This window comes from Geotrypetes seraphini, chromosome 2, assembly GCF_902459505.1.
Source record: "Geotrypetes seraphini chromosome 2, aGeoSer1.1, whole genome shotgun sequence".
Lineage (NCBI taxonomy): Eukaryota > Metazoa > Chordata > Amphibia > Gymnophiona > Dermophiidae > Geotrypetes > Geotrypetes seraphini.
The window spans coordinates 63633531-63646712 of record NC_047085.1 but is presented as its reverse complement, the minus strand read 5'-3'; the positions used below and the strand labels follow the sequence as shown (position 1 = coordinate 63646712).

At 42.2% G+C, this 13182-nt stretch overlaps 1 protein-coding gene across 3 annotated transcripts in view; it reads right to left on the bottom strand.

Moving 5' to 3' along the window:
• The window catches only part of AZIN1 (antizyme inhibitor 1), a 238577-nt gene that overhangs the window by 17936 nt on the left and 207459 nt on the right, over positions 1-13182 (bottom strand). For all 3 annotated transcript variants that reach the window (XM_033933779.1, XM_033933780.1, XM_033933781.1), the window contains exons 9-11: positions 12917-13079; positions 3727-3839; positions 3275-3489 (exon numbers count right to left, since the gene is read on the bottom strand). In XM_033933779.1, the coding sequence (XP_033789670.1) occupies positions 3275-3489; positions 3727-3839; positions 12917-13079 (491 nt within the window). The remainder of the gene's footprint in view (positions 1-3274; positions 3490-3726; positions 3840-12916; positions 13080-13182) is intronic.

Below are 13182 nucleotides of genomic sequence, written 5' to 3'. Positions count from 1 at the left end.
CCATTGGGAGGCAGGGGAGGGGAGGGGAGGGGCGGGCCCGCCTCATTTGGACGGAGGCAGGCCTGCTGGCCAGACGAGCGAGGAGCTGTCCGGTCCAACTTGAAAAGTAAGACTAAGGGGGTTCCGGGGTGGGAGGGTTCGTTGGGGGGGGGGGGGGGTCCAGCAGGAGGGGTTGGGTACCCTCCTGCCGGCGATCTTAGGGGAGGCCATTGGGAGGACCGGCAGGAGGGGTTGGGTACCCTTCTGCTGCGATTGGCAGGAAGGGTTGAAATGACAAATGAGGAGCACGGTGAAATAGCGGTTCCTAGAAGGGGGTACATTGGCCCGCGGGGACAAACCTGTTCACCGTTTCCGCGGTCGGTGAATGGCCTTGTCCCCGTCACCGCAGCGACTGCTATTTTTCTTCCCCGTTTTCGGCGGTGACCCGCGGCTTAAATGCGGTGGCCGCGGGTAAACCGTCACCGTGTCATTCTCTAGTAGCAATGCTGGTTCTCGTGGGGGGGGGGAGCAGCGCTGCTGGTCTCGGGTGGGGGGTGGGAACCTATCAAAGCGAGTTTCCATTATTTCCTATGGGGAAACTCGCTTCGATAAACGAGCATTTTGGATTACGAGCATGCTCCTGGAACGGATTATGCTCGTAATCCAAGGTACCACTGTATAGGGTTGGAAAGATGATAAAGAGTATTTTGAGAGAGGAATGAAGTGATCAGAGAAAAATGTCTGGTAGGAGAAAGAGTAGAAGTAGAAAAGCAAGAAGGGGAAAAGAAGTAAATAAGAAAATAGGTAAATGCGGGTGGGCCAGGGCATGGTGGGGTGAGGCAGGGGCCCTCAATGAATTAATCCTGCCCTGTGCACATCCATTTGCCTCATTTCAACAGCCTGCAGAGAGGATCGCTTGTGCAAGCGATCTCTGTAAGCTGCTATAGGCCTTTGGAGCCGTTTCCTCTGCTGCGATCCTGCCTCTGACCCTGGCAGAAGGAAGACAGCTCCGAAGGCCTATAGCAGCTTGCAGAGATCGCTAGCACAAGCGATCCTCTTTGCAGGCTGCTGAAATGAGGTAAATGGATGCGCAGAAGGTCAGGGGAAACATGCAGGCCTTCAGGGGTGGGGTGCAGGCCTTCGGGGGGAGGGGGGCCCTGGTGTAGAGGTACATGGAGGGAGGGTGAGAGGGAAGGGGGTTTCAAAGAGATGTGCATATGCTGGACTTTGGGGGAAGAAATAATGGGTCTAAAAACAGAGGAGAAGGAGAGAGATGGTGGACAATGGGATTTAGGGAGGTAAGGAACAGAAAGGGAGAGAAGTTAGACACAAAGAATGGTGTGAAGGGGGGAATAGAGATACTGGATAGGAGGGTAGTTGGGAAAAAAAAGAGAGAGATGCTGGACCCTGGGATGGTGGGGAAGGAGGGAGAGATGCTGGATGAAAGGGTAGCTGAGAAAAGGTGGATCTGTGGATGGAGACGAAAAAAAGGAATGATGCCAGACCTCTGGGGGAGGGAAGGAAAATGGAAGGGGAGGACAGAGATGGAAGATGGATGGTTAGCACAGAGAAAGAAGGAGACCCTGCCAAGCAAGTAATCAGAAGACAACCAGAGCCTGGGACCAACAAGATTTGAATAATGACCAGACAACAAAAGGTAGAAAAAATAATTTTATTTTCTGTTTTGCGATTACAATATGTCAGATTTGAAACGTGTATCCTGCCAGAGCTGATGTTAAGACCATAAACATGAGCTAGGATTTAACAGAGAGAGGAAAAGTCTTTTTTATCTGTTTATTTTGTTCACACCACAGCGCCAGTGTGGTTAGTAGAAGGCAAAGGGGATGAAGAGACTACAAAAGGGGTAAAGAGGCTTTATAATAAACTCACCAGGATGTTTGAAAAATTATTCAATTGGGCAAGAAAATCAAATTGAATCAAAAAATTGACTCAATGGGCGGAATCAAATTTTTTTTGCCTGAAATGGGCAGCACTAATGCATGGTATGGGCTGTCTCGAGACTTCTAAAGAAGTTAAAGTGACAGTACACTTTTGCACTGTCTGTACCGAGGCTCCATGAATGACTTCACCCATCTGTGAGAATATGCTGTCTGCATGTCCTAGGATGAGTATACTTGCTTGTCCTCAGAGAATGACAAGTTCTAGGGCCATATCACTCCTTATATCAGTGATGTCACCAAAAGTCAATGGGCTCTGCCTCCATCTGCTGGTTAGGGGGCACAAACCATTTGCCTAGTTTATTCGGATACAGAAAAGGCTCTTTCTTAGCTCCAACAATGACCAGTAGACAGCCAGTTTACAAACTGCCTGCACTTGCTTAGTGGGGTGCTTTTTTTTTTTTTTTTTGCGATTTATGCTTCCAGACATTTTCCTAGTGGTTAGAGCAGCTGTCTTGGCACCCTGAGATTGTGAGTTCGATTGCCACTATAGCTCCTTGTGACTGGAGAAGTCACGTAACACTTCATTGCCCCAGGTACAAATAAGTACATGTCTAAAAATATGTAAACCACTGATTGTAATCACACAGGAAAAGCAGTATATCAAGTCCCATCCCCTTTTACCCATTAAAATAGTTTGAGAGATGTTTTATGAAGAATACAGTATGATCTTGAAATATGTGTAATCCTATAATTATCTAGTATGTCAAATATAAAGGTGTACTCCCACTGGGTGTATACATTTTAAAAATAAATACAGATTTATAAATGGCATTCTAATCCTTCTTAGCTGTCTTCACTGCAAGTTTATTTTAACTAGAATTACTAAAACCTGAGAAGGCACACGTTTCATAGCATTACTCTGGATTAGGAGGTGGAATGAGGTCTGCTGAACAAAACCTACCAAATGATTTGTCACACACTCAAATGATTTGTCACACATCTACTTGATCAAATATCTTGTTCCCAAACTTTTACCTTGAACTGACAAGAGCTTGGTCATGCTGCAGACAGCAACATCATCTGTGGGAGGAAGATCCTCAAACCACAGCTTAGTGATACCAACCTGATGGCTCAAGCAAGCTATAAGCTCCAACAGAACTGCAACTTGTCTCTTATAAAAGATTTGTCATTGCTTATGCCATGTTATGTAGGAAAGGAATGAGGAAATGGAGAAAACTCCCCACATAAGTACACACACACAAACACACATTGTTACAAGTTTACTAGAATAGTTTGAGGAATTACAAAGAAGAAAATAGGGCCAACCAGAAAATAAAATCCTGCAGCAATGACTATTTTCTTTATATTCAAGCACTTCATGCTTAATTTCTTACCAATCATTGAAAGACATGATGTTGTAAAGGCGTGGTCTCTCAAGGTCATTAAAAGCAGACTGTGTACTTAAAGTGCCAGCTCCCATGTTATCAAATATGATCCAATCACCAATATTCAGCTCAGGAAGAAGACAATGCTCCACAATTTGATCAAGCTCATCACAGGATGGACCCCAGAGGCTGCTGGCAAACAGAGGCTCGTCTTCCTTAAATTTCTAGATCAAAAGAATAATCAGGCCATTTGTGTTTCAATTTAATACATCTTGTTTAGATCTTCAATTTGCTTTCAAGAATGACAGCAAGGGGGGGAGGGGCAGATAAGGCAGTATTATATAATTGTGTGCCCTATTCCAATTATTACTGGTTGTTTACATGTGCACAAAAGTTAGTACATAAGGCAAATTGTTTTTAACAGCAACTCTTTCATGCTGATGTAAGACAAGGTAGCTCACCTTATGAACTGCTGGTATAGTGTTCAATTTCTCAGACAATTTACTTGCAAAGGAACCATAAATGCCATCATTCATGTAATACATAAAGGCAGGCTCAGTTTTGGTTTGCTCTTCTGAAAGAGAAGGTATCATTTTAGCTGGGGTTAATTTTTCATTTCTGTATTTTTAAAAAATTTTTGTTACATTGCATGCCCCTGAAATATAGCACAGTTACTTACCATAACAGGTGTTATCTAGGGACAGCAGGCAGATATTCTCACAGATGGGTGACACTATCCAAGCAGCCCGGTAGAAAGCTTTGAGACTGCCCACACTGCATGTGCGAGTGCCTTCCCGCCCGATGCCAGCTTGCAAGGTTGTCAGTTTTATGCCCAAGTGAAGAAGCCAATTAGGGGAGGTGGGTGGGTTGTGAGAATATCTGCATGCTGTCCCTGGATAACAGCTGTTATTGTAAGTAACTGTGCTTTATCCTTGGATAGGCAGGCAGCATATTCTTACAGATGGGACTCCCTAGCTTAAAGGGGATGGAGGGAGAGTTGGCCACCAAAGAAAACATAAATGGTTAGTGCCATTCAACAAAATCAGATATATTGTCTGATACGAGATGGCGGAGAACAAGGGAAGAAAATAAAGAGGGAACTAATATGAAACCAACAAACCAATGCTTATGGAGGCTCTGAATAGAAGCTGACCTCATAGCAGCAGGTGAATCTGAGCAGAGGAGAGGGATATGCTGGAAAGATGTAGGAAGAAAACAGTAGATTGGATACTGGCTAGAGAATGACACAGGGACAAATTTTTCCCCATCTCCACAGAACTCGTTTTCCCATCCCAGAGTTCTTTTCCTGTCCCTGCCCCATTCCTGATAGCTCCGTCCTCAGCTGCACAAGGCTCAAACACTTTAAAATCATAAGTGTTTGAAGCTTGTGCAGTTAAGGCAGAGCTTACAGGAATGGGGCAGGGGCAGTGACAAAATTCACGGCGATGGGGAAATTTGTCTTTGTGTCATTCTCCAATACTGGCAAGAGGCAAGTTTAAGGGTGACCAGACCAGACTAGACTAGTTGTTACCATTCTTGTCCTAGGCGTCACAAATAGGAAACGAAAGGGAAAGTTGCAAAGCCAAATGGAAGTGTGGTTCCGTAAATAGAGTATTATTATAGGCAAAATGGGATAGAAAAGATAGGGAGGAGAGAAAACTCCATGACTATTGATGGGAGAATGTAGAGAAGTTGGAATGAAAATCTTGCTGAATGGGGGTAAGGCTATATTGTCAGCAGCAGAACATAAGAATAGCCTTACCGGGTCAGAGTAATGGTCCATCAAGCCCAGTAGCCCGTTCTCATAGTGACCAATCCAGGTTTCTAGTACCTGGCCAAAAACCCAAGGAGTACTACCTCTGAGGCTGCTTGAGAGTTCTGGTATGTCTTGTAAGGAGAAAAGAGCCAGCGCTCGAGGATTACCAAGCAGAAGTAGCACTTCTCAAAATATCTGCTGGAAAATGGGGACTAGCAAAAGCAGGAACAGTCGGAGATTAGAAATTACCGAAGAAAAGTGAATGGGAGGATAGAAGTCCTGGGATGCTCCCATTAATGAACTAAACAAGTTAATGAAACAAACAAAGGAAGCTCAGTGCAAAGAATATGGCTGAAAAGCAATATCTGAGGTGAATGTATGCAAAACATCCGGCCACAGGTTCTACTGAGATATTGAGATGGAGAACTGGGTTCAGAATCCTGAGGACTAAGCAAGAGAAACTGGACCATTTCCTAGTTAAGCAATGTTAGGAAAGGCCCAAAGAAGAGAGCAACTATGAACCTGAGAGCGATTGGTGAAGGATTATATAAAAAAGGAACTAATTCCAGAATGACTGGATGGCTTCTAGAAGTAGGTATGAAAGGAGAAAGGGATCAGACAGTAAAGCCAAAGTAAAATTATATGTACTTACCAGGAGTGATCTGGGATTTGAACCTTGGACCTTTGTACTAAATACCAGGACTTTACCTCTGAGCCAGGTTTTCTCAACTGAAGACAATATGAAACTGAAGATTAAAGGCTCAGGAAAACTAGAATGGAAACAGGCAGTAGTCCTGTGAGTTAGAGTTGTTTCACAGAACTTTGTTTAGAAGCGAGAAACAAAGTTAGGGCTACCCACGGAAGAATGATTTTGGTTAGGTAGCAAAAGAATGAGAAATAATTGTGCAGCCAGAGGTTGAAAATTGGGGTTAATAAAGAGATAACTTAGGTCATCCAAATTGGAGGAAACATGATGGTATAAGGAATTTCACAAAAGTAGAAGATAAAAAGATTGGTGGTGGACTAGGCCAGTAGGAAAAAAGTGGAAACTTGGTATGAAAAGAATTTTGTGTATCTTGTAGAAGTACAAGTAGAATAAGCAAGGGAAGAGCTTGGATGATTGGATTGGATGATTGTGATTGGATGATTCAATGGAGGAACGAGAAAATACGTAGTTTAGAATAGAGCATAATACTACACAGACCAGAATCCGACAGAACAGTCGTTGGAAATTTGAGTAAGGAAAGCATAGTATTTATTGCATACATGGTAAGTCCTAATGTATAAAGGAGGATGTACAAATATGATAGTAAACAATGGAACTTGAAACTAATGAGTAAATATAACTCATTATAGGGGTTGGAACATGCAATTGAGTAGGCTCGAGCAGTTAAGGCAATTGGGTACAAGATGCCATTTGAGGGGGGGGGGGCATTCTGGCTCAATAGAGAGTAGAAAAAAATGCAAATATCAGGTATATTTCAAGGTGTTGAGTGGGATATAAAAGTATTACTGTTCTGGAATTAGAGTCAAATATATATGAGGAAATGAGAATTTTATTAGAGGGATGCCTCAATCCAAAGAATTTAGACTCAGTGGGAGCTCATATTTAGTATTATGCAACCCCCATCTCCCTCCATGTGGAAGTATGCACTGTTCTCCAGAGTGCTCGGAGGCGACGTGGCATGGTCCCTGAGAGTGTAGAACAAGTAGAACATAAGTAAATGTGATCCAACTTAAAGGTTCTTAACCCAGAGCGGGGTCCCTTTGGTAAAAAGTGTTGCTGCAAAAGTCCTACAAGATAATAAGTAGACAAGGCAATCCAAACTTAATAGGTTTTACACACAGAATGGATACCTGCTCTTCCCTTTATGCAGAATTGTGCTGTTGTGATAAATAGAGTTGTTAAAGATGGGTAGAAGTGATCCATCTTTAACAGGTTCTACACCCATGCTGGATTGTTCTATGGTCAAAAAAGTAAACCTCCCAAGAACCCCAAGAACTGGAACCAGATAAGGGGAGAGACAAGAGCGGAACTGGTGGAGTGACGAATATACAACTACCAGTAATTGATGAGTGATAAACACAGGAGAGCCCTCAGTCACACAGCCACCCACTGGAACATCCAACAGTACAGGCTGTCACTTGGCTTACACCCAGAAGGGTGTTAACTGTGAAACATCCCCGGGCTTTTACTCCGTGTATAATTTGTAATAAAGTGCACCCAACAGTGCTCGGTGTGAAAAAAGATAATTAATCAAAAAAACACACACACACTCCACCATTAACAGCAATTGTCTCTGCCCCTTATCCAGGGGGCCAAATTCAAACGTCCAGATCCAGCAAAGTAAAAATGCCAACAGGAAGTACTTAGCTTCTCCGTGGAAACAAACAGCCAGCAGAGATCTTGATTCGTCCAACAAGACTCCATTTCGGGGGTGCACACCCCCTTCTTCAGGAACGGCTGGACTGCGCTGTGACCCTCCAAATAATCCGGCACAGCTTGGATTAACAAAGCTGGAAATGGCGCTGAACAGAACAGAACGCCTCTAATTTAAACTGCAGATGCTAAGATGTGATTGGATGAGCAGGTCACATGGCTCCCCAGGAGCCGCAGGGGAAGGAAGGAAAATCACTAAACCCCCCCAAAAAACTGAAAATTGTAGAAAAACAATAAACCAAATCCATTAGAAGGCATGTTGCCATTCAATGTAATCATTATGTCCAATGGGAGCCAATGCTTGAAGTTCAAAGATCCAGTATTGCTCCCTCCGTTGTAACCAGAGGGTTTTGTCTCCCTGATAATTCTCATAAGCTTGTTCAATGATAGACCAACACAGATCTTGGAAGGTATGTCTTCCAAGATCTTGGAAGGTATGTCTTCCAAGATCTTGGAAGGTACCTTCCAAGATCTGCGTTGGTCTATCATTGAACAAGCTTATGAGAATTATCAGGGAGACAAAACCCTCTGGTTACAACAGAGGGAGCAATATTGGATCTTTGAACTTCAAGCATTGGCTCCCATTGGACATAATGATTACATTGAATGGCAACATGCCTTCTAATGGATTTAGTTTATTGTTTTTCTACAATTTTCAGTTTTTTGGGAGGTTTAGTGATTTTCCTTCCTTCCCCTGCGGCTCCTGGGGAGCCATGTGATCTGCTCATCCAATCACATCTTAGCATCTGCAGTTTAAATTAGAGGCGTTCTGTTCTGTTCAGCGCCATTTCCAGCTTTGTTAATCCAAGCTGTGCCGGATTATTTGGAGGGTCACAGCGCAGTCCAGCCGTTCCTGAAGAAGGGGGTGTGCACCCCCAAAATGGAGTCCTGTTGGACGAATCAAGATCTCTGCTGGCTGTTTGTTTCCATGGAGAAGCTAAGTACTTCCTGTTGGCATTTTTACTTTGCTGGATCTGGACGTTTGAATTTGGCCCCCCGGATAAGGGGCAGAGACAATTGCTGTTAATGGTGGAGTGTGTGTGTGTTTTTTTGATTAATTATTATCTTTTTTTCACACCGAGCACTGTTGGGTGCACTTTATTACAAATTATACACGGAGTAAAAGCCCGGGGATGTTTCACAGTTAACACCCTTCTGGGTGTAAGCCAAGTGACAGCCTGTACCTCTGGATGTTCCAGTGGGTGGCTGTGTGACTGAGGGCTCTCCTGTGTTTATCACTCATCAATTACTGGTAGTTGTATATTCGTCTCTCCACCAGTTCCACTCTTGTCTCTCCCCCTTATCTGGTTCCAGTTCTTGGGGTTTGGGAGGTTTACTTTTTTGATATTGATTTACTAGCCTCCTAAGCATTTCAGGTTTTTTGTGATTTTCTATATGGATTGTTGTATGGAACAGCTCAGAGAGTAAGAATAGAAGAGGCGCTTCATCTTTAATAGGCTCTACATCCATGATGAAACCCTCTGATTTACAGGTCCATGTATGATAAGTAGAAAAGGACAGTCAACCTTAAAAAGGCTGTATAGCCCTAGTGGAACAGACCAATTTTTCACAATAGTGCTCTCAATGTGAGTTTGCACAGTAGATAACCAGAAATCGTTGGAAGGCATCCTCAACTGTGTTCCTAAAGAGCTTTTCACGAAGAAAGGAAATATTTGGTAAATGATCCTGAATGTGAATGTCCATGTCAGAGACTCATAGCCATGGAAGACATCGCATAACAAAAGACATAGTTGATGCTCTGGATGACACACAAATGTATCAAAAGCTGATCTTGCCATAAACTGTCTGGTTTGGAGAAGGCTACGAGTAGTCTTCTGAAAACTCTAGCAGTCACCTCAGCTATGCATGTCAATTTTTTGAAGAGCTGAAATCTGAGGCTTTTCTGAAGGGTCTTTGTGGACCTGATGTTTACAGAAAGAGATTAATATGCATTGAGGATTTTTGGTACCGGAAGATGAATATTGTCTGCTAGTCATGGTCTGTTGGTACCAGTAGGTAGATTCGATGACTGGTATCGCAGTGATGTACTATGCTGAGGAGAGGCTGGTATCAAGAAGGACAGTGGAGGCACCAATGCCATCTGATGTAGCTGAGTCACAGAAATAGCGATGCTACCGAGGTAAAAATTATAATCAGTATTGAGCAGCAATGGAGTTCCAAAAAACACAGAGTGAGGATAGAATGGTACCGTAAGGCCTCTGAAACTATTAAAGCTGGGATGGTATCAAGTAGACAGAGACAGGCCATGGAGGCCAACTTCACTGCAAACGCATGGCCAGCCCTATAGCAATGGTACCAAGGTAAAAATCGATACAAAGCGTCAATGAAGTTCAAAGAGCTCAAAGTGAGAATAGAATGGTACTGTAAGGCCTCTGATGCTATTTAAGTTGGGCTGGTACTGAGTAGAGAGAGAGGGCATGAAAATCAACTTCTTTGCAAACGCATAGCCAGCCCAACAACATACAGTTGACTGCATACGGCGAGATAGATGCACCAGTTAGTGTGCCATGCAGGCAAAGCCATAGGTGCAGCAGGGTGTCGAAGCATTAGTAAAACCAAGAAGAGACACGCTTCAGAAATGACAGCCTGTGTGAATGAATGATGGCGTCGATGAGAGGCATGCATCAAGTGTCTAGATGCATGATGTCAATGTCCAACCGCATAGTAGTCCAAGGTGCTAGGTACCCGACACCAGGCCTAACATCTTTGAAAATAAATATGAAAGAACAAAAACAAAACATTTTGTTGACTGTTGGAGGGATGGTTTGATTTTTTTAGCCATGGAAAATCAGGAACAGTTCCAGCCAAAAAGCCGTTGATGCCATCAGTGGGTCAAAGGCTTTAAAATTGCCTACAGGCCCTAATTGGTGAACATGACAAAATTTATGTTTGGAAATAAAAATTTTAAAAGAAAACCAACTAAGACAAAGAAAATAATGAGAATGAAGCGGGAAGGCAAGCTTGACTGGACAAAGTCCAGATATGACTTCTTCACTCTGTGGAAATTGAAAAAATGACAACCTCATGAGCTGGTGTCGAGCAGGAAGCTTAAAGCTGTGAGAATATGCTGCCTGCTTGTCCAAGGATAACAGCTTTTATGCAGAAATGTCATTCATAAGCATGTAAGCAACATGTTTGGGTACCTTAAAATTTGTAGTATACACAGGCCCAGATTCTATAGATGACACCTAAAGATAGGCGCCTAGATCGGCACACCTAACTAAATTTTAAATTGGCTTAATTGGTACCTATAATTGAAAGCACCATTAATTAGCTGGTAGGCGCCTACCACTTTGAAGCAGGCATCTACACCAAGACACCTGCCAGCAAGCAGGCGTGGTTATGGGTGGATTTTGGGTGTGGTTTGACTTAGGTGCCTAACTTAGGTGCACTCATTTAGGCCAAGAAAACCCTGACCTAAATGGCAGGGCACCTAAGGAATCAATGCCTACTAGTGTTTAAGATGCCTTATGCGCTGCTAGTAGCGATTCTATAAACAGCGTTTAGAGGATGATTGACAATAGCACTCAATGGCACCTAGGAGTTAGCTGTCGTTTAAAGATCATGCCCACACTGCTTATACATGCATATAGCTAGAAATCAATCAACTGCATATACTGAGTTCTTGAGGGCAAACAATGCATGCCTAAAAATGAACATGAAAAGATGACCAAAAATAAATTTTAAATGAGCACATATTTAAAACATTATTTGTTTTGGCTGTGCACATCCCTGAATAACAGCAGTACTGTATGTTTATATTTAAACTTTATATACCACCTTTATTGGTGAGCAGGCCAAAGCGGTATATACAACAAAAATCAAATACATTCAGAAAAAGAATGTCATATTAAAATAGTAAAGCTACTTGGACTGGAGGGCTGATTTTACCAGTTTGGTCACAGTTGGATTTTAGAGTTTATATGCTCCTGAAGCAGCCTTAGGCAAAACATGGCCATGTTAGGAATCTGATTTTAAACTGAAGTGGTAAGTTTTAATCTTCTCATTGAATTGCTGTTATTTTTCCATGTTGGATTTTGTTAGCTGATTGCCTTTACACATATTCTACTGGTTTCAGAAACATTTTAACTTCTTGTAAAGCCAGAGAAAGCAACAAAAACTTCAAGAAGTTAAGAGCCTAATGGTTAATACAACTGGGTAAGAATCGGGGGAGCCCGGTTCAAATTACACTGTATTTCCTTGTGATCTTGGGCAATCACAGGAACGGGAAAGGGCACAACTCACGGGGACAGGATGGGGATATTGAGTTCTTGCGGGGACAGGGAAAAATTTGTCCCCGTGTCATTCTCTACTTAGAAACTCCACAGCAGCATGCCAAGAAACAGGGAAGTTGAGCAATATTCCATTGTCTTAGGTACAAATGCAGATTGATAGGCCTCCAGGAACCGAAAAATGCCTATTGTATCTGAATGTACACTACTTTGACAACTTTCAGGCAGTGTATAAAAAAATGGTATATTTCTGTCCTGCGAGCCAAGTTTATACTCAGATACTATATTCAAAAGGTTCCATACTTAATGGTTCTTTACTTTCTGTATCCACCCATCAATAATCCAGCAATATTTAGATGTGCTACTATTACTACTTATTTTATAGCACTGCTAGGCATATGCAGCACTGTACATTAAACATGTAAGAGAGAATCCCTGCTTGATAGAGCTTACAATCTAAAACAGACAATGGGAAAAATAGGTGTTACAGAATGAAAAAACAGCCATTGGTAAGAATTAGGAATTTAAAGTAGCCTCAAATAGTGGGCTTTTAGCCTAGATTTGAACACTGCTAGAGACGGAGCTTGACGGACTAACTCAGGCAGTCTGTTCCAGGCATATGATGCAGCAAGATAAAAGGGACAGCATCTAGAGTTGGAAGCAGGGAAGGGTACAGATAAGAGACACTTGCTCAATGGAATGTGTGAAATGATCTGCTAAATGTGTAGTCCACTGTTATCAAAGTACAGTTGACTGCATATGGGCTTGCAGGAATGAATATTCATATTCCAGAATTTAAGTAGCACTTTTGCCATACAGTGAACAATTTTGTGAACTCAGAATTATCTTGATATAAAGTAATTATTGTAAGGCAGTGTTATACTTAAGAGGCTTTTTCCCTAAGAACTCTACTAGACAAGACAAGATAGATCTGTGAGAGGTCTGGCTTGCAGATATTGCTTTTATATTAGAACAGAACTTCTCAAACTGTGGACCCAAATGGGGTTACAAACCCCCATGTCTGGGATTGTGATTTGGATGGGTTTTTCATAGGTACATTGTTTTGCATCTCCAGAGGGTCACAATTTTATTTGGTTACAATTATGGATCACAACCACAAAAAAAAAGAGACAGACATACTCTATATCAGAGTAAAATATATAAACATTATACTGGTGAAAACAGAAAAATTGCATATTTACCTCCAGAGGGAAGGCATTTATGTTCAACAACTTTTTTTGCAATGATGTTAACTGCTAGAGTAAATGCAGATGATACAAAATAGCATCCAGGCTCTGCAATAACCTTAACGCCAGATTTTTCAGGGAAATAGACATCTAACAGAGGACTGATGGTATTATTAACCTATGAAAAAAAAAGCAAATGTTGACTCAAGTTCTAGAATATAATTTATGCAGTTATCATCCGAGACCATATTCAAATCTCAAAGGACAGATCAAAGATGGGG